This window comes from Melanerpes formicivorus, unplaced genomic scaffold (assembly GCF_026170545.1).
Source record: "Melanerpes formicivorus ecotype bairdi unplaced genomic scaffold, bMelFor1.0.p_v2 SCAF_5, whole genome shotgun sequence".
Taxonomy (NCBI): domain Eukaryota; kingdom Metazoa; phylum Chordata; class Aves; order Piciformes; family Picidae; genus Melanerpes; species Melanerpes formicivorus.
Genome location: NW_027142357.1, coordinates 24896021 through 24913150, shown reverse-complemented (window position 1 = coordinate 24913150; position 17130 = coordinate 24896021). Strand labels below are relative to the sequence as shown.

The window sequence follows — 17130 nt, the reverse complement described above, 5'->3', positions numbered from 1 at the left end:
CTGGCGGCCGCGTTGCCCAATAGGAGTTGCGGGGCAGGACGAGGAATAGCCAATGGAAAGATGAGAGGGCGGTGGGCTGGGCTGAGCCTAACGGCGGCCTGTACCCAAACAGGATGTGACGTAGGCAGCTGAGGTGTGCTTCCGGGACCGAGCGGCAGAGCCGGCTCGTGAGTGACGGGGCGCGTGTCCCCCTTGCTGGCGGAATCTTTGGAGTAACAGCTTCGGGACCGTGGGGTCGCGGGGAGGACGCTGGGCGGGAGGGATCGCTTCCGCAGGGGAATGACGGCGTTGGGGGGATCCCGGGGGCAGCGGCCGCAGGGAAGGCTTGGGCAGAGGGAGAGGGGTGGGCCCATGGGGCGCAGACCTCGGAAAGGAGGTCCTCCGATAATCCACGTGTGGTTCCCAGGGCCGTGCCCGTCCCTCAGACGTCGTCTTCTCTGTTGGGAGCAAGAGCGATGCCGACCCCAGAGATCATATCCGTTTTCGATGCTGCTCAAGACCCTCTCTTCCTTCACGGGCTAACCCTGGTCACTGGAGTTGCTGCGGACGCCACCGAACCTGCACCAGTGAACCACGGTGCGTGGGGCTTCAGGGGGCCAGTGGGGTGGGAGCTCATGTACAGCAGCTCCAAGCCATGAAGGAGCTCTGTCCCCAGCACAACTCAAGTGGCAGCCCTGGAGCTTGGCCTTCACTGCCTGGTGAGTGGGTAAATGGGCTTTCTTGGTGTTACCCCAAGGACACTGAAACCCTTCAACAGACATAAGGGCTCATTGGGTAGCTGAGAAGGGATCCACGAGGTCTTGTTCCTTGCATTGTTGTTTGGGGAGACATCTGTACACAGCCCTTCCTTCTTCCAGACAAATTCCTAGCCACCAGCAGGGAAGAGAAGGTCTACAGGGTACCCGAGGTGCCAGAGCGGATGTGCTGCTTGACCTGCAGGCAGGTGTTTGGCAGCCGGGAGGAGCAGGTGAGCAGGGCCAAGTGGTGAGCGTGAGAAGGGAGTGGGGAGTGGGGCTGGCATGATGGGGTCCTGCTGCAGAGGCTTAGCCCCAACACATCACAGCCCAAGGCTGGCTACTTCCTGTGTCCTGTTGGGACCTGGCACCCAGACCCAGCATATTAGTGCTTAAAATCTCATTTAGTGGAGGTAAATGGTATGTGTGGCACAGGCCTGTGCCTGTTCAGGTTAACTGTTAGGTGGCTAACTCTTTAATGTACTATAGTCATCCACTCGGGATCACTGCAGGGCCCCAGCATCAGTTTAGCCCTGGGGGTCTGTCACCTGAGGGCCTTTAGATATGGGAGCTTCCGTGGGCCACCAAGACCCTGCCAGCTCATACCTCTTTCCTCCACAGACTGAACACTACCATCTTGACTGGCACCGCTTCAACCTGAAGCAGAGACTCCTGGGACGCCAGACACTGCCAGTAGAAGTGTTTGAGGAGAAGACCCGCACAGGTGAGGAACAAGGGTGCCCTCAGCAGAGCCCAGAAGCTGTCAGCCCTCTGGCAACCCCTGCCACCTTACAGACCCTTTATTCTGCCCTTGGGGCGTCTCTGGGGATCCGGCACTGCTTGTGAGCCCTGCTGACTCCTGGGTAGAAGGAAGTGTTCTACCTAAGCCATACCTGTGCATATCTGGGAAACAAGAGGTTCAAATGCCTCTCTCCCCAGCCCCAGTCCCCTTGTGATATGTAGAGTGTGAGATAGGATATTTCTAGGATTATTTGCTGGCCGCTGGAGCCACCTGCATAGTTTTGAGGAAGCTGTTGGTTAACCTTTGCCTTGCTCCCTTTTCTTTCTTGTGCAGGTGATGTTTCCAGCATCTCGGGGTCAGATTCGGAGAGCTCTGACACAGGCAGTGAGTCAGAGTCCCTGCCCTCTGCCAGCTTCAGCCCCAAGCGTCTCTCAGTCCCCAGGTCCCACAAGGTGCTGCTCCGCAATGCAAAGGGCCAGCTCATCTCTGCCTACCGCTGTGTGGTGGGCACCAAGGAGGCAAGTCACAGCCCAGCTTGTTGGGGGAGGGACCTCGGAAAAGACAGGTGGCACTGGGGTGTTGACATCTGCCGGGTGGTCCCTCCCATCCCATGATGGAAGCATTGGTCTCTGGTGCCTGGTCCAAGCCTTGGTTCTTGCTTGTGGCCTGTGTGTTTGGATTTTTTTGTCTGGGGTGCTCCCAGAAACCTGCTTCTGCTGCCAGCAGAGGGGCTAGTCTTGTCCCAGAGGACAGCAGACATAACAAGGTAATCCTGGTCTTGCTAGCAGGGGTGTCTGTGTCTCAGGGTGTCAGTGAGGAGCCAGCAGAGCTGATGAAGTCGTTGCAGAGCCTCAATACAAGCACGTGCTGGGTTGTGTTGATGATGGGCGGCGGGCACTTTGCAGGAGCTGTCTTCCGAGGGTGAGTACAGAGGAGCAGAGCCAAGCAAGGATAAGTAAGTAGGGCTAGTCATTGGATGGTCATGCCCTCCCTAGTTCTCCACCCCAATGCTTACCACACCCTGGGCACCCACAGTTCCTAATGTTTGCTTGAGTTGGTTAAGCCCAGCCATGCTGCAAGCCCGAGCTGTTAATCTTTAGGGCCCCAGGGGCAAGCCACAAGCTCTCTGGGGTCCCAGTAACATCAACTCATTTCCTCTCCATTCATGGAGTCCTGATGCTCATGCCTGCTTCTCTCCACAGCCCTGAGATGCAGGAGCACAAGACCTTTCACCGGTACACAGTGCGAGCCCGGCAGGGCACAGCACAGGGCCTGCGGGATGCTCAGAGCCCAGGGTCAGCACCCAGGTCGGCTGGAGCCTCCCTGCGGCGTTACAATGAGGCTGCTCTTCTCAAGGTGGGGCTGGACCACAGCACTGGGCTTTTGGCAGGGAGATCTTTTTCTGGCTGCCTCCATGGGGTGGTAACATGCTGCTGCTGGAGGGCATGGGTGGGCTGTGAACTCTGGAAGAGGGTCAAAACCCAACTGAGTCTGCTGTATCCTGGGTTTGTCTCTGCTACCGACCTGTGTGTGCCCACTCGGTGTGCTCAGGTCCCCATGGTGCTTCATCTTACTCCCCAGGATATTCAGGACCTGCTGGCAGCCTGGGCCCAGCACCTGAAGGAAGCTCAGCGCATCTTCCTGCGGGCTCCTCGTCACAACCGTGCGCTGCTCTTTGGTGGCAGGAACCCACCCCTCACCCAAAGTGACCCTCGTGTCTGCCACATCCCCCTCAGCACCCGCAGGGCCACCCTGCGCGAAGTGCTGCGAGTCCATACCGTGCTGGCCAGCCTGCAGGTGTATGGTGAGTCAGCCCAGCCCAGGTGCAGTGACCTAATCCTGTGTGTGTTAGGGGACACTGCTTTATGGAGCTGAGGTGCCAGCTCTCATCTCCTGGAGACATGGGGTGCTCCCTGTCACTAAGGAATGACAGGAGCACCCTTGATGCCCAGGGAAGGACACACCTGTGGAAGACATCACAGGGTCCCCCCGGAAGAGCTGGCAGAAAAGGCAGCAGAAAGTGCAAATGGATCCTGTGCAGAAGGACAAAAGTGGTGAGCTTGAGCTAGAGAACAAGCAGGGATGTCTGGGGTAATAGCACAGGACCAGATGTGCAGCCCTGTGACAGGGCCTGGCACCACAGTGGGGATCTGCAGCACACAGCCTTGTGCTGGGCAGAAGGGCAGGGTGTGCTTGGCTGAGAGCCCTTAGTGACCCATGCTGTGTGGGGCCTCAGGCCCTGTCTTATCACCTGCCTCAGCCCCAGAGGAGGAGCAAGAAGAGGAGGAAAGCCCTGAAGAGAAACTGGAGACTGTGGAAATGACACTGGGGACCTTACACCTTCAGGAGTTCAAAGTGGTGCCTAAGCGAAACTGCAAAAGGAGGAAAAGGAACAAGAAAGTAGAGAAAGGTGAGGGGGAAGAACTGACCAGGGACAATGTAGGAAGGCACTGGGGAAGAAACCTGCTATGGTGGCTGGGGTGCCAGCTGGCCCTGACCCTCTTCCTCATCATGTGCTCCCTGTACAGGACCCCATGCTGAAGAGATGCAGTTGCATGGGCAGCCTGGCCCAGAGCAGGTGATAGAGCTGCAGGAGGAGGCTGCAGGTCAGCCTCTTCCCTGGGGTAATGAAGGTAAGTGATGTCAGGAGCTAGGTGGTGTAGTTGCCTGCTCCAATTGCTGGTGGCTTCACAGCAGGGTAAAGAGCATGTTGACATGCAGGTATCCAGAGCAGTTTGGTGTAGGATGGCTGTAGCCTTTGAGTGATGTGTGGTCAGAGCAGGTAGCACTAGGCTGAGGCAGGTGTGTTGGAGCAGGGAAATTGGAGTAGGCCTCACATCAGGAGAGGGCTTGTCTGCTGGTGGGAGTGCCCAGCAGTGCCATGGCATGTTGTCATAGACTCTGAAGGTGCTGGAGATCCTGCAGTGCCCAAATCCAGCTAGCAGGACAGTGCTTTAACTGGGCTGTATGTTTCTCCTAGTGTCATGGGTTGAGTTGAATCTGCTGCTGATACACGATACCATACTGCTGTCATGCTAGCTTCAAAATTAAAGTGCTAGCTGCAGCCCAGTATTATTGGGCTTGACGTTCAGATTATACCATGAGAAGCTCCCTGGTTGCTGCTTTCAGTTTCCAGGTTTGGGGTATTGGTCTTTTTGGCTGGGCTGGCTGCAGGTCAGGGGTTGAGGGGGGTAGTTGCTGGCTTCTGCTGCTGCTTCTGCATTTTGCTGCACTTTTCTGCAAATAGGCCAAGGTAATTGTGCATTGTGTTAACTCATTCCCAGTAAAGCTCTCTGTCTCGACCCAGAATCTGGGGGTTTGTGTTACTTTCCCTTACTTCTGTGCTGGGGGAGAGCGAGCTGTGTTACCCCAGCACACCTCTCAGACCAGAGCACTGCTCTGCTCAGGGAGCTGTCAGACTCCTCTCCCTGTTCTTCCCTAACAGGAGACCCTCAGACCCAGCTCCGCAATGCCCTCTTCACTGCCTGCAAAACAGGGGATGTGGGGATGTTGTCACACCTCCTGGGTGTGCCGGAGAGCGACGGGCTACTGGTGGACAGTGAGGACAGAGAAGGCACCCAGCCCCTGAATACAGCACGCTCCCTGCTCAACCAGCCCATGGATGAGGGTGGCTGCACCCTGCTTCATGTGGCAGCACGGGCAGGGAAGGCCAATGCTGTGTGCCTGCTGCTGAAGGCAGGTGCAGACCCTGCTCTCAGGTATGGCTACAGGGCACTCAGTAGTTGAGCTTCTGCTGTAGGAGTCCAGCAACTCACAGAATCAGCCAGGTTGGAAAAGACCTGAGAGATCAAGTCCAATCTATTACCTAATAGCTAACACCTCCTGACAGCTAAACCATGGCTCCAAGTGCCACATCCAATCTTTTCTTGAACACTTCCAGGGATGGTGACTCCACCACCTCCCTGGGCAGCCTATTCCACTGGTCAATTACTCTTACTCTTCACCACAGGAGTCTGGTGCAAGCTTTGTCCTGGGACAGCTTGGGTTAGTCTCTCCGAAGCAAGATATCTGGACTTGTTATGGGAGGCCTAAGAACTGAATCACAATTCTCTGCTTGCCTGGTCTGGCAGAGGCAATGCCCCACAGTGCTCCTAGGTTTATTGGTAGGCAGTTCAGAGGGTGGGGATGAGCCCACCCTTTGCAGGACATTTGAGACGCAAGAAAGGGAGGATTTGGGGAATTCCAGTATAGAGATAAGCAACTTTTCCCTCCATGGCTGTGATCCCCTGGCCTGCAGTACCCATCAGGCATCCCTAGAAAGACCCTGGACTCAGCCCAAGTGGGCCATAGGCAGCAAGATGTCAGGGTTAGCTGGCCTTCCTTGTCTCACAGAGACAGGCAAGACAGGACCCCCTACTGTGTCTCTGCTGACAAAGTGACCCGCAACGCCTTCCGCAAGTTCATGGTGGACCATCCAGACAAGTACGACTACAAGCGTGCCAAGGTGGGTGGCTGCCATCTGCTGCTGCCTTCTGGGGGCTGAGGGACCCCACAGCAAAGCACCTCTCGCCCACTTGTGCCCTTGGCCCTTGCTCAGCGGGAGATGCTGACTGCCCCCAGGTGCCGGGGCCCCTGACGCAGGAGATGGAGGCCAAAAAGCTGGAGAAGAAGCGGGCACAGAAAGCCCAGCGGAAGCAGCGGGAGCAGGCGCAGCAGGAGGAGCAGCAGCGTTTGGAGCAGGAGCAGAAAGAGAAGCAGTGGTTTGCAGCCCTGTCTGACAGGGAGAAGGTGAGGCCATGCATGGGGAAGGGGATACAGCCCAACAAGGGCAGTGCTGATGTGGGCTGTGGGCACAGCAGCTCCCAGGGGCTGCTGGGGCTGAGCTGTCTCTGTGTTCTCCAGAGGGCCCTGGCCGCCGAGCGCAGGCTGGCTGCACAGCTGCAAGACACCAGCACAACTCTTACCAACATCAGGTAACAGCAGCATGGCTCCACAAACTGTCCCAGCGCAGCTGTTCCCCGCCCTGCTTGTTTCATTTCTCATTTCCAGTCTAAAGCTATTCCTGTCAATTCCCATTGGTGCCTGTGTGAAAGCTTTCTTGCCCTGTCACCCTGAAATACTCAACAAAGGTTAACTTGGTCTAGTGGCAGCCAGTTCCACAGCAAGTCGGCCCATACCTGCTCCTATCCCTGACTGCATATCCCATCTCCCTTCTTTCTATGTCACCCCACAGGTTTGGGCGCAGCCAGCCTTCCCAGTGCTGATCTGGTCAGGGGCAGGGCCTTGTATGGGGTCAAATTCCCCCATCTTCAGCCTGCCTCACACCACACTTCCATGCAGTATCCCCTGCAGAGAGGAAGTCTTGGCCAAGCTGCTGGCTGAGCATATCAGGCATCAAGGACCAGAGGAGCTTCAGCTTCCTCATGCTCCTGGTGTCTTGTGTCCCAGCCTAGTGAACCCTGTCTTTCTGTAACCCTCTTGCAAATGCCCCTTTGCTCAGGGCCTGCTCTGCTTTTTCTTGCAGTCGCTGCTGGCATTGTGGCGAGTCGCTGCTGGGCCGGGTCCCTTTCCATTACCTTGACTTCTCCTTCTGCTCCACGGCCTGCCTGCAAACCCACCGCCAGGCCCGTGCCAGCCACACGTAAGGCTGGGCACTGCTGCTGTCAAGGACTGGGCACTGCAGTGAGGGAGAGTATGTGGAGCAGTACTGCTCAGAGGAACGGAGCGGGCCAGGTCATGCTCTGGGGCAACTCTAGCAAAGCCCAGTACAAGAATGTCACTCTGGGTGGTGGCTCTGGGGATGTTACATGGGAGGTCCCCTGGTGCTAGTGTTAGAGGATGGGACTGTTTCATGGCTTGACTCCAGCCAGGGGGCCTGCTGCCAGCTTTTCTCCTGGCTCCATTATAGCCTACTGCCTGTAATGGTAGAACAGATCCTGACACATCTGGACTGTGCAGCTCTAAGCTACCTCCAAGCCACACTTGTGAGCACCCTCTGGCCTGTGCTTTGCCCTCTCTCCTGGATGCCATCAGTGTCTCAGCTGTGTCATCTTAGCAACTACCTCCTCTGCCTGCATTATCAATAAAGAGGTGCCTTGACCCCTAGGCATAAGCAAAAGCACTGCAATGATTTGGGATTAACATGCAAAACAAGCTCAATTCTGAACCCCTTTCTCCTTAGCACAGATGCTCTGCTGGCCTCTGTGCTTCACCAGCCCCCTGTCACCCCAGCCAGACGTGATCCTGGTGCCCAGCAGCCCTGTTTATTCTGTGGCCATGGTGCTGTGGCTGAGGGTCCTGTTGAAAACAGGTTGGTCAAGGAAGAGCAAGAGAGGGGTGGGGGGTGCTCCCTCCAGCTCCAGCACTGTGATGTTGTTGGGACGGCCAACATGCAGCACAGAGCCAGGCACAAAGAGGGTCTGCTGGGGCCCACGGCGAGGCCAGTACCGGCCCAGGTTGAAACCGTTTATCCACAGCTGGCCCTGGAAGAGGAAGACAGCACTGAGCTGTGCCCCTCTCCGCTCTCACCCCTTCTCCTGGCTGACTGTGGTCTTACCTTGCCCCAATCTGGGAACTTCACAAAGGTGTCCCAGGCGATGCCAGGGGTCTCAAAGGTCCCAGTGTAGAAGGCTGGCCCTGCTCTGCCCCTGCTGCTTGATTTTGGCAGGGCACCATGGGGCCAGCCCTGCTGCACAGCAGTGTCTATGGCCAGGGGGTAGATCAGCCAGTTGCTGAGAGGGCTGGAGTCTAAGGAGAGGTTCCCCAGCAAGCCCTGAGATGGAGCAGGAGGGAAAATGAGACAGCAGGATCTGTCAGGGGCAAGAAGATATTTAGCTTCCCCAGGGCCTACTCCCCTCACAGCAGTGGGGGTGGGAATGGATCTGCTCCAAGGCTGTGGCAGCATAATGGAGACAAAGGCTCTGTTCCTGGTGTGTTTGTCAGGGCCAGGGGAGGGAATGGTGTGAGATTAACTGTGGCACGGGTCTGAGGGTATCTCTGCCATGGCTGGTGTCTGATGCAGGGGCAGGAGAAGGCAGTGTTTGGCCACACAGTTGCCCAAACCATCATCTCCCACCCTCTCCCCTCACCTTGAAGTCACTGATGTTGGCCCCAAAGCTGATCCTGCCCATGTTCTCCAGGAGCACGTCCAGGGTGTCCCCTGCCCTGCCGGTCACTCGCAGGGCTGTCTGCCCATCCCGCTCCAGTGTCCCCTGGTACTCCTGCAGCCACAAGGTCTGCACTACTGCCCTGTGCCTGGATTCCACTACCCCAGTCACTGCCAGCAGCCTGCCAGAGTTGCATCCTGCTGCCAGCTGTCCCAGAACCAGCCCAAGCCTATGCTCTGCCCCGAGAAGGGACATGTTCAGCAGAGAGGGCTATCCATCAGGGCTTCAGCATGGTTCATGGCACCCTGGCTGCCCCTGAGACCCCATCAGAGCACAGCCCTCCTGAGAGGCTGAGCCTGGAATGGGTATGCTCCTGCAGTCTCACCTTCTGCAGCATCACATAGCCACGGTCACAGATGGTGTGAGGAGGAGCACCCAGCACTGCTGGTTCTGGGACATCCTGGGGCAGCTGTGTGCGGTACACCACAAAGCCATGGACCTGCAGGACACAGCAGAGTGGCACAAAAAGGGAAATGGGTCTGGAGACAAGCTCTTCTTCTCCAGCCCAGAGCCAGAGCAGGGCAGACAAGTCTAGGAGCACCTCCCCCACTGCACCCAGCACCACACCTGCTTTATAGCCTCAAAGGTGAGGGGGAACTGGCTGTGGATTGGCCCAGAGGTACACAGTACATCCAAGACGTCCAGGAGGTCGGCATACTGCAAAGAAAGGGATGGATGTGAGTCAGGCTGAAGCCAGCTGGCCAGGCTGAGGAAGCCCAGCCTTTAGGGCAGGCACTCACCTTCTGCAGGGCCACCCAGCCGTAGGCATATTTGGCAGTGGCAGATGGCATTGGACCGACTGGCAGAGGCTGGAACTGAACAGCAAACTGTCTGTTGTCTCCCTGGGCAAGCAGGGAGATGTCCCTTGTCCTGCCAGGTCCCTCTTCCCTGGCACAGGCAGCAGTGCCCAGTCCTGTCCCCCTCCTCCAACCAAGCTCAGCACCTTGCTGATAACTGTACGGATAGCAAACAGCTTCTCGGTGGGGTCTCCTGCCTCTGAGAGAGGAGCATCATAGTCATAGCTGGTGGTCACTGGTTTGTACTGGTCTTTGAAGTCAGCACCTGAACAGGGGAAGCAATGGGAGGTGAGCAAGAGGTTCTGGAAATGGCCAGAGCATGGACTCCAGCCTCAGGGTAGCTGCAAGGCAATAGGGGGGACATGACCCAGAAATGGGAGCCCCTGCCTGGAGACAAAAGGAGTCCCAAGGGGGAAACAAACTTGAATTCAGGGGCCCTTGGGTATGTGTCAGCTTGCCCTGTGGGACAGGAGCAGGAAGCAGGTTCCTTGGGGATGGCCAGCAAAAATCTCCCAGCCCCACAGTGTGTCCTCATCCCCAGGGCAGGGCCCTACTCACCACTCCAGTAGGCAAAGTTCGTCCCCCCATGGAACATGTACCTATGAGATATCCCAGAGAACCCTGTCAGCATCCCACAGATGTCATTGGACACTTCCCTCTCCCCACTGCATTTGCTGTCTCAGCCCTGCCTGCCAAGCCTGGTGGGATGAAGGTGAGCAGGAATGCCCACTCCAGTGCTGGCAGACAGGAGAGCATCACACCCTCAGCTGACTACTTGCATGTTGACATTGGCTCCTAGCTGCAGCATGTCCTCCAGGCCCTGGGCCACCCTTGCTGAGCTGGTGCTGGCATGTGCCTCCCCCCAGTAGTCCAGCCAGCCTGTGTAGTACTCAGAGTTCACCTGAGGGAGAAAGAGACTATCACCTGCCTGGAGCTGGGGCTCCTGGCACCCCTGTCAGCCACATTCCCTTTGATCAGCTACAGGCTGGTCCCAGCATTTCTCTTTGCCTCACTCTCTGCTCCCCCAGCCCCTCTGCCTCCCCAGAGCCATTGCAGTTCATCCACCCACCACCATGGAGCCCCACCCAAGCTCACCAGGGGCCCCTTTGGCTCGACCTGGCGCTGGGCACCGAATGCCTCTGTCACATTAGAGCCTGCAGAGATGGCAGTAAAAAGTTTAGAGCAAGAGGACGCAGAGACCCTCGTCCCTTCTGCTCCTCCTACTTCATAGAGGTACCTGGCCCAAAGTCAACGGTGGCATAGAGACCCTGCAGCGTGCCACAGCGCAGATCCTCTGCCCGTGTGTCATCGGTGGTGAAGAGCAGCACCTCGCTCCCCAGCAGTGCCCGGAAGGCAGCCAGCAGGTGCCGCAGGTAGCCATAGTCGCAGGCATAGTAACTGCCGTATTCGTTCTCCACCTGGGAGCAAGGCAGGGGGCAGCACCCAGCATGCATGCGGCAGGGCTTCAGCCAGGTGGTTCTCACTGAGTCCCACCATCCAATGGGACAAGCACCCAGCTCTTGGTATCATTAGATGTCATGGCAGCTCCTAGGTGCATCCCAAAACTGACCTTCCAGCCCCACTATGAGTCCAGCTTTGCCAGTGTCCCTCAAACCACAGCTGGGGTGATGGCAGGTACCCCAGAGTTCCAGTCCCTGGATTCAAACCCAGGTCCAGAGGTCAGGAAGGAGTTATCCAAGAGCTGTGCCAGATGAGGGCATGGTGTAGAGGGTACAGGTGGCTTTTTGGGGCACATCCAAAGATCATACAAAGCAGGGCAGGGAGGTGGGTTCCACAGCACCCTACCTGTACACTTATGATGTTCCCTCCATACTGGTACAGCCGTGGCTTGATCTTGGGTAGCAGGACATGGAGCCAGGAGTCCACAGCTGCCAGGTAGTCTGGGGAGACAGAGGGCAGCTCAGCCTGGCTGCCACATCCACCTCAGCCAAACTTCAGCCAACCCTGCCAGAAGGAGGATGGAGTTCTCGGGGCAGTGCTAAGTGTGATGAGGAAGCAGAGGTGGAGAATGAACTACAGGATTCTCAAAAGATGGAGAAAAGGATGAGAGAGACTACATGGTCTGGCAGGTGCATGGAGAGAGACCAGCATGCTGGTAGCAGGCTGTAAGGACATGGTGGCCAGAGCCCATGCTGAGGCTCACCAGGGTCAGAGGAGCGCAGGACGATGTCCGATTTCCACAGCAGCCAGGCGGGCAGGCCACCCTGGAGAAACACACACAGCAGAGACAGAGCAACAGCCCAGCAGTCTGGGCTGGCACACAGCCAAAACACAGCCAGCACAATGCCACAGCACTGGAGTAGCACGTGCCTCAGAGTAGCAGCTTGGGCAGGGCTGGCATGGCACCAGAGTCAAAACAGTCAACCCCCCCATGCTCTTCCCAAACCACTTGTCACCCCTCTGCACCAGGATGGAGCTCACCATCTCCCACTCCGCACAGATGTAGGGCCCTGGACGCAGAATCACCAGGAGCCCCAGCTCAGCTGTCAGGTCCAGGAAGGCTTCCACATCCCGGTTTCCAGCAAAGTCATAAACCCCCGGCAGCGGCTCATGGTAGTTCCAGGGAATATAGCTAGGTGAAAGGGGAGATCACTGTGCAGGTGCTAAGGGCACCCCAGCACTATGGGGACCTTTTCCACAGGCTGGGCCCTCTGCTCCTGTTAACTAGCCTCCAACCTGATCTTGGCACGGCAGCTAGGGTTGGACCAGGACTGACAGGGAGGTCATGCAGATCCCAGTGCAAGGGCTGGTCCCCACTTCCTGCAGTCAGACAACACCCTCGCCTCTGTCCCAGCTCTGGGGACCCCAAAGACCCCAGGGAGCCACAGTGGCTGCAGGATGTGCACCATCAGGGCTGCCCTGGTCACTTACACCTGCACGGCGCTGAGCCCACTCATGTACATCTTGAGGAGCCGGTCTCTCCAGGCAGGCCGCGGGACACGGGCATAGTGGATGCTGCCTGAGATGTAGCGGAAGGGGACACCATCCTTGAGGAAGCAGTCCTTCTCCAAGTCCAGCTGGAAGGAGCGTGCTGGCAGGGAGGCCTGTGGGAGAAGGGCAGTGATGCGGGGTTCCAGGCCATCCCCAAGCCCAGCCACCCACTCCCTGGGACACTCCCCATCTTCAGTGCACGTATGAGCAGGTACTGCACTGTCCCAGGATAGCAATAGGGACAAGCAGGGCAGCCATTTGCACCACCTAATGGCCCAGCCCCCACTAATCAAAACACTCTGTGGTAAAGCTAGTAGCATTTCAGGTGATGGGTGCTGCTAAGACCGGTGCTGGGAGGGCAGGCAGGGAGCTGGGAACACAAATGAGACACTGGGGCAGGACACGGGCTGCAGCAGAAAGGACCCACAGCAGGAAGACCAGGGACACAGGGAGGAAAGTGTGGCAGACCCCAGAGACATCCCAGCAGACCCTTCGCAGCTCAGCCCTATATGCCTCTCCCAAACTTTCCACCTGTGTTCGCTCACCTGAGTGTACAGGAGCCCCGCCACCAGCAGCAGGGCCAGAGCCGGCAGCCACATCCTTGCTGGGCGCTTGGTAGACCCGGAATGGAGAACAAAGTGGGACGTGGACGCCACCATCACATGATCCTTATAGGCCAGTGCCGGGTGCTTTCTCCAGGTCCTAAATCCAGGCACCTGGGAGCAAGGAGCCAGGGGCAGAGTGACTCTGGGCTCCTCATTCCCTCAAAGTCCACCGCGCCCGGGATGCGCGCAGCGCATCACTGTCGAAGCCAGTTCCAGTCGGCGGACACAGCCCTGATACCTCCTGGAGCAGTGGGTGACACATATAGAAGTACAAGGAGCCTCCTAAAAGTGTCACCACCAGACACGACGCCTTCGAAGGAGCTCAGCCCATTTGTCCGTCGGAGACGCGGTGATGAGTTATCGCTCTAGCAGGGCGATGCTGCCGCCGCCTGCGGGAAAACAAAATGTCCCAGGAGCGAAGCCTGGAGCCTGGTGGCGGTTCTGGTGACAGGGGTTTTAGGGAGGTATCGCAACGCTGGGCTGGCTGCCCTCGGTGACAAGCCCCGCGGTGTGGCTTCGCCACCTCTGTCGCCTACACCGCCGACCTACCCGCCCGAGTGAGAAGCTTGGTTCCCTGGAGCCAACTCAGGGGAGTGGCGGGGCTGCCACTACCACCGCGCGCAGCCGGGGGATGCCAGCGCACCACGGACACCGCGTTCCGCCCTGGTCACAATGCAGGGCGAGCCCGGGGCTCGGCGCTCCGCCCTCGCTCCGCTGCGCTTCCGTCGCGCCGCAGCACGCCCGCTCGGGAGGAGGGAGCACCGGGTCCCCTCCCGGGAGGCAGGAGGGACCGGGCAGGCTGCAGCGCCCCGCCCCGTGGGGCCGCACCGGGTGACGCGCCGGGTGACGCGCGGCGGCGGGCGATGACGCGGGCAGGCGATGGGGCAGGCGCTGTGCGTCTGCTCCCGCGGCACCGTCAGCCTGGGGGGAGCGCGCTACCTCCTGCTCCATCGGCTGGCAGAGGGGTCCGCGACGGCACCGGGGGCTCGGGACGGGGGTCCGCGAGGACGGGAGGGGGCCCGGGGGCGGGGGCGGGAGGGTACGTGGGGGATGCTCGGGGATGGGGGGATGGGGGGGGGGGGCGGGTTTCGGTCGTGCATGGTGGAGGGTGCTCGGAGATGGGGGTGCTTATGCGTGGGGCTGATGCTCGGGAACGGGGGGATCGCTCGGAGATGCGGGGTGATTGTACACAGTGGGGATGCTCAGGGATGGGAGCGTGCTTGGGCATTAGGTATTCTCTGGTATGGAGGAGATTGGGCATTGGGGGGAAGCTCGGGGATGTGGGTGCTTGCGCATGGAGCGGGTGCTCGGGAATGGGAGGAAACTAGGGCGGTGTAGGGTGCTTGTGTGTGCGGGATATTCGGACGTGGGGGATGCTTGGGCATGGGGGCGATGTTCAAGCTCGGGGGTGCTTGTACATGGAGAGATGCTCAGACATGGGAGTAATGCTCTGTCATGGAGCTGATGCTGAGGCATGGGGGCATGGTCAGGCGTAGGGGATGTTGTGGCACAGGGGAATGCTTGGAGATGAAAGTGATGCTCCTGTGTGGTAAAGTAGGGTTGGGGGGGGGGGTGGTGGCATGCTCAGGTATGGTAGGGAGATGTTTGAGCAGCAGTGGTGTTTGGGAGTGGGGGAGAATCTTAGGCATGTTATAGGGAGATGCTCAAACACAGGGAGAGATACTCAAGCACATGCATGGAATATTCTTGTGCTGGGCTTGGTCATGCCCAGGAGTGCATGCTTGACCCCATGGAAGTGAGGTTGATAAGGACCGTGGGTTTCTCATGCGGAGTGGGGACACTTTGGTTGCCTGGCAGGTGCCCACAAGGAGGGGAAAATGTGCATGCCTGAGGAGTTCCCATGGAGAGAGGGGCAGGCATTCCGCCCCCTGCCCCCCTTCCCCTGGGTACTCACATTTGAGGCTTGGTACAAGGCCGCAGTACAGGTGCAGCAGTGTTGTGACACCCAGCCCGCACCATGTGTGATTCTTCGTAGGGGCTTCAGCTACGTGGACCTGGTGGAGGGGCTTCGAGATGGGCGCTTCTACGCCCTGAAGCGCATCCTGTGCCATGACAAGGAGGACCGCCAGGCTGCCCTGCACGAGGTGGAGATGCATGGCCTCTTTGACCACCCCAACATCCTGCCCCTGGTGGCCCACTGCATGGTGGAGAAGGGTGCCAAGCATGAAGCCTGGCTCCTCCTGCCCTATGTGAAGGTGAGAGGGTCTCCCTTGACCGCCTCCTCCTTGCTGCCAGGAGTGGCAATGGCAACCGAATGCTTGTGTTTGCCAGGGGGGGACCCTCTGGAGCGAGGTGCAAGCGCTGCGAGAGAAAGGGACCTTCATGTCAGAGCAGCGGATCCTCCTCATCCTCCACGGCATCTGCCGTGGGCTACAAGCCATCCACAGCAAGGGCTACGCACACAGGTGGGAGGACAGCAGCCCCAGTTAGGGGGGTTGCCAGGGCGCCCAGTGGGCTTTCAGTGATGTCCATCCATTCAGGGACCTCAAACCCACCAATGTGTTGCTGGATGAGGATGACCAGCCTGTGCTGATGGATCTGGGTTCCATGAACCAAGCTCGCATCGAAGTCAACAGCTCTCGGAAGGCCATGGCTGTGCAGGTGGGTGTCCAGGGACATCACCCTACCAGCCTGTCCCTGTCTTGAGCCTTTCATCCTCATGCTCTTCTCTTGCAGGACTGGGCTGCCCAGCGCTGTACCATCTCCTACCGTGCCCCTGAGCTCTTCATAGTGCCGAGCGAATGCGTCATAGATGAGCGCACAGATATCTGGGTAAGGATCCAGTCCCCTGGCCCCTGACTCCCCACCATAGGCCTGACTTGACCCCACCATGCTCCAGTCCCTAGGCTGCATGCTGTATTGCATGATGTTTGGGGAGGGACCCTATGATGCCATCTTCCAGAAGGGCGACAGCGTGGCTCTGGCAGTGCAGAACCCCCTTACCATGCCCCCCACAACCAGGTGAGGAGTTGGGGAGGGTGACCTGCTCCTGGGCAGCTTCCTGGGATGTGCACCACACGGACCTCTGCCTCGCCATCTTTCCTCCAGGTACTCTGCTGCCTTGCAGCGCCTGCTTTCCTCTATGATGACAGTGAACCCTCAGGAGCGACCCAGTATAAATGAGGTCCTCCACCAGCTGGAGGAGCTACAGCCAGCCCCGGAGGGCCAGGACACCACACAGATCTGAGCCTTCTGGCCCAGCCAGGGGAAAAGTGGCTGCCCTCCTCCCTGCTCCTCAGTTGGAGCTGTTGCAGAGGAGATTGCTGCACTCGAGGAAGAGCTGCTGCTCTGTGCCAGAGTTGTGTTGGATTTGGAGTGTTCTGTGCCCTGGATGCTGGTGCCTGGGACTTGATCCTGTGTCTCGGGATTGTGGACGTGTGACCTGATGCTAAACACGGGGCCTGCACCAGCCTCTGCCTCCCCCAGGGGTTGCAGAGGAGGATGCTGTGGGACCTACTCTGGGTGACAGCAGAAGTGGTCCCACGCTGTGTGCCACAGAGGAATTGCCTCTGACCAAGGGTAGGGCTGTGGTCTGGGTCCCAGTGTGGTGCTGGAGCAAGGCAATGGGGACCCAGCGCCTGTTTCACCACTGCTCTCAGCACCGATGTTGCCTTGCGTTTGGAGTAAAAGATGTTCTTGCACAGTGGTGTGGACGGTGTGTCCTTGTCTGTGGGGAGGGGTCCTGATGGAGGCAAGCAGAGAGCAAGACCTGCCGTTGGAGTTGAGCAGCAAAACGTTGCTAGAGGGAAGGGCAGCAGAAGACAGTCCTGGCAAGAGGTGAGGTTGGGGCATTATCGGTATCAGGGAAAGCTAATCTCTGGTCCCAGCATGCTCCTGATACTCACAACTCTGCTGCTGGAGCCAGGTGCTGCTGTTCAGCGCCTCGGAGGCCAAGCACTGCAGGAAGGGGCTCAGCTGCCCAAGAAGGGAGAGGTAGGTGCCCAGGCTGGGGAGCTGCTGGAACTGGGGAGGCAGGGGCAGCAGCCCTGCTCTGGTGAGGGTAGAGCCTGAGAACATCACAACCACCTGAGTGCAGAGGACATCCCTCAGCCCAGCAGACACTCTTCATAGAATCATAGAATGGCTTAGGTTGGAAAGGACTGCCTTGGCTGGAGGGGTTCACTGGGACACAGCAGTTGGGCTGCCCATGGA

The 17130-nt window shown here is 58.5% G+C and overlaps 3 protein-coding genes across 15 annotated transcripts; 2 read left to right on the top strand and 1 right to left on the bottom strand.

Annotated features, from left to right (window-relative positions):
• Positions 1 to 132: 132 nt before the first annotated feature.
• On the top strand, positions 133 to 7082 carry ANKZF1 (ankyrin repeat and zinc finger peptidyl tRNA hydrolase 1). 10 transcript variants are annotated; one of them, XM_068138833.1, is made up of 15 exons: positions 366 to 576; positions 858 to 967; positions 1356 to 1458; positions 1810 to 1994; positions 2282 to 2397; positions 2679 to 2832; positions 3058 to 3280; positions 3429 to 3530; positions 3713 to 3886; positions 4005 to 4109; positions 4922 to 5195; positions 5830 to 5941; positions 6058 to 6225; positions 6340 to 6410; positions 6962 to 7082. In XM_068138833.1, the coding sequence occupies exons 1-15, from the start codon at positions 456 to 458 to the stop codon at positions 7080 to 7082; spliced, it is 2139 nt and encodes a 712-aa protein (XP_067994934.1). In that variant the 5' UTR covers positions 366 to 455. The 10 variants fall into 10 exon arrangements, with proteins under 10 accessions (XP_067994924.1, XP_067994925.1, XP_067994934.1 ...); XM_068138823.1 differs by adding an exon at positions 133 to 167 and having other exon boundaries at positions 407 to 576; positions 2679 to 3280; positions 6058 to 6410; XM_068138824.1 differs by adding an exon at positions 160 to 212 and having other exon boundaries at positions 407 to 576; positions 2679 to 3280; positions 6058 to 6410.
• Positions 7083 to 7545: 463 nt separating this feature from the next.
• GLB1L (galactosidase beta 1 like) lies at positions 7546 to 13747 on the bottom strand. 3 transcript variants are annotated; one of them, XM_068138834.1, is made up of 18 exons: positions 13507 to 13747; positions 13196 to 13346; positions 12898 to 13068; positions 12293 to 12465; positions 11843 to 11993; positions 11565 to 11625; positions 11207 to 11301; positions 10638 to 10818; positions 10496 to 10554; positions 10180 to 10301; positions 9959 to 9999; positions 9547 to 9665; positions 9344 to 9418; positions 9171 to 9260; positions 8929 to 9042; positions 8526 to 8657; positions 7994 to 8209; positions 7546 to 7919 (listed from the first exon to the last, which is right to left on the bottom strand). In XM_068138834.1, exons 2-18 carry the CDS (start codon positions 13217 to 13219, stop codon positions 7701 to 7703), a joined length of 2043 nt encoding a protein of 680 aa, XP_067994935.1. In that variant the 5' UTR covers positions 13220 to 13346; positions 13507 to 13747; the 3' UTR covers positions 7546 to 7700. The 3 variants fall into 3 exon arrangements, 2 of the variants coding, with proteins under 2 accessions (XP_067994935.1, XP_067994936.1); XR_010987396.1 differs by having other exon boundaries at positions 7831 to 7919; positions 7994 to 8246; XM_068138835.1 differs by lacking the exon at positions 8526 to 8657.
• A 58-nt stretch (positions 13748 to 13805) lies between these two features.
• Positions 13806 to 16619, top strand: STK16 (serine/threonine kinase 16). Of its 2 annotated transcripts, XM_068138837.1 has the most exons (7): positions 13806 to 13922; positions 14954 to 15173; positions 15250 to 15383; positions 15459 to 15579; positions 15655 to 15750; positions 15818 to 15939; positions 16027 to 16619. In XM_068138837.1, the coding sequence occupies exons 1-7, from the start codon at positions 13837 to 13839 to the stop codon at positions 16163 to 16165; spliced, it is 918 nt and encodes a 305-aa protein (XP_067994938.1). In that variant the 5' UTR covers positions 13806 to 13836; the 3' UTR covers positions 16166 to 16619. The 2 variants fall into 2 exon arrangements, with proteins under 2 accessions (XP_067994938.1, XP_067994937.1); XM_068138836.1 differs by lacking the exon at positions 13806 to 13922 and having other exon boundaries at positions 14099 to 15173.
• Positions 16620 to 17130: the final 511 nt, after the last annotated feature.

What these genes read in the sequence shown, in the direction of transcription:
- GLB1L (XM_068138834.1), bottom strand. Translation starts at nt 13,219, where the DNA reads ATGTGTCACCCACTGCTCCAGGAG. An exon ending in GCTGGGTGGCCCTGCAGAAG is followed by an intron (nt 9,261 to 9,343) that starts GTGAGTGCCTGC and finishes CTTTCTTTGCAG; the next exon opens with TATGCCGACCTCCTGGACGT. An exon ending in GCTATGTGATGCTGCAGAAG is followed by an intron (nt 8,658 to 8,928) that starts GTGAGACTGCAG and finishes TTGTGGCTGCAG; the next exon opens with GAGTACCAGGGGACACTGGA.
- ANKZF1 (XM_068138823.1), top strand. Translation starts at nt 456, where the DNA reads ATGCCGACCCCAGAGATCATATCCGTTTTCGATGCTGCTCAAGACCCT. An exon ending in TGAGGAGAAGACCCGCACAG is followed by an intron (nt 1,459 to 1,809) that starts GTGAGGAACAAG and finishes TTTCTTGTGCAG; the next exon opens with GTGATGTTTCCAGCATCTCG. An exon ending in ACGACTACAAGCGTGCCAAG is followed by an intron (nt 5,942 to 6,057) that starts GTGGGTGGCTGC and finishes GACTGCCCCCAG; the next exon opens with GTGCCGGGGCCCCTGACGCA.
- STK16 (XM_068138836.1), top strand. Translation starts at nt 14,796, where the DNA reads ATGTGCATGCCTGAGGAGTTCCCATGGAGAGAGGGGCAGGCATTCCGC. An exon ending in AGCAAGGGCTACGCACACAG is followed by an intron (nt 15,384 to 15,458) that starts GTGGGAGGACAG and finishes CCATCCATTCAG; the next exon opens with GGACCTCAAACCCACCAATG. An exon ending in GGAAGGCCATGGCTGTGCAG is followed by an intron (nt 15,580 to 15,654) that starts GTGGGTGTCCAG and finishes CTTCTCTTGCAG; the next exon opens with GACTGGGCTGCCCAGCGCTG.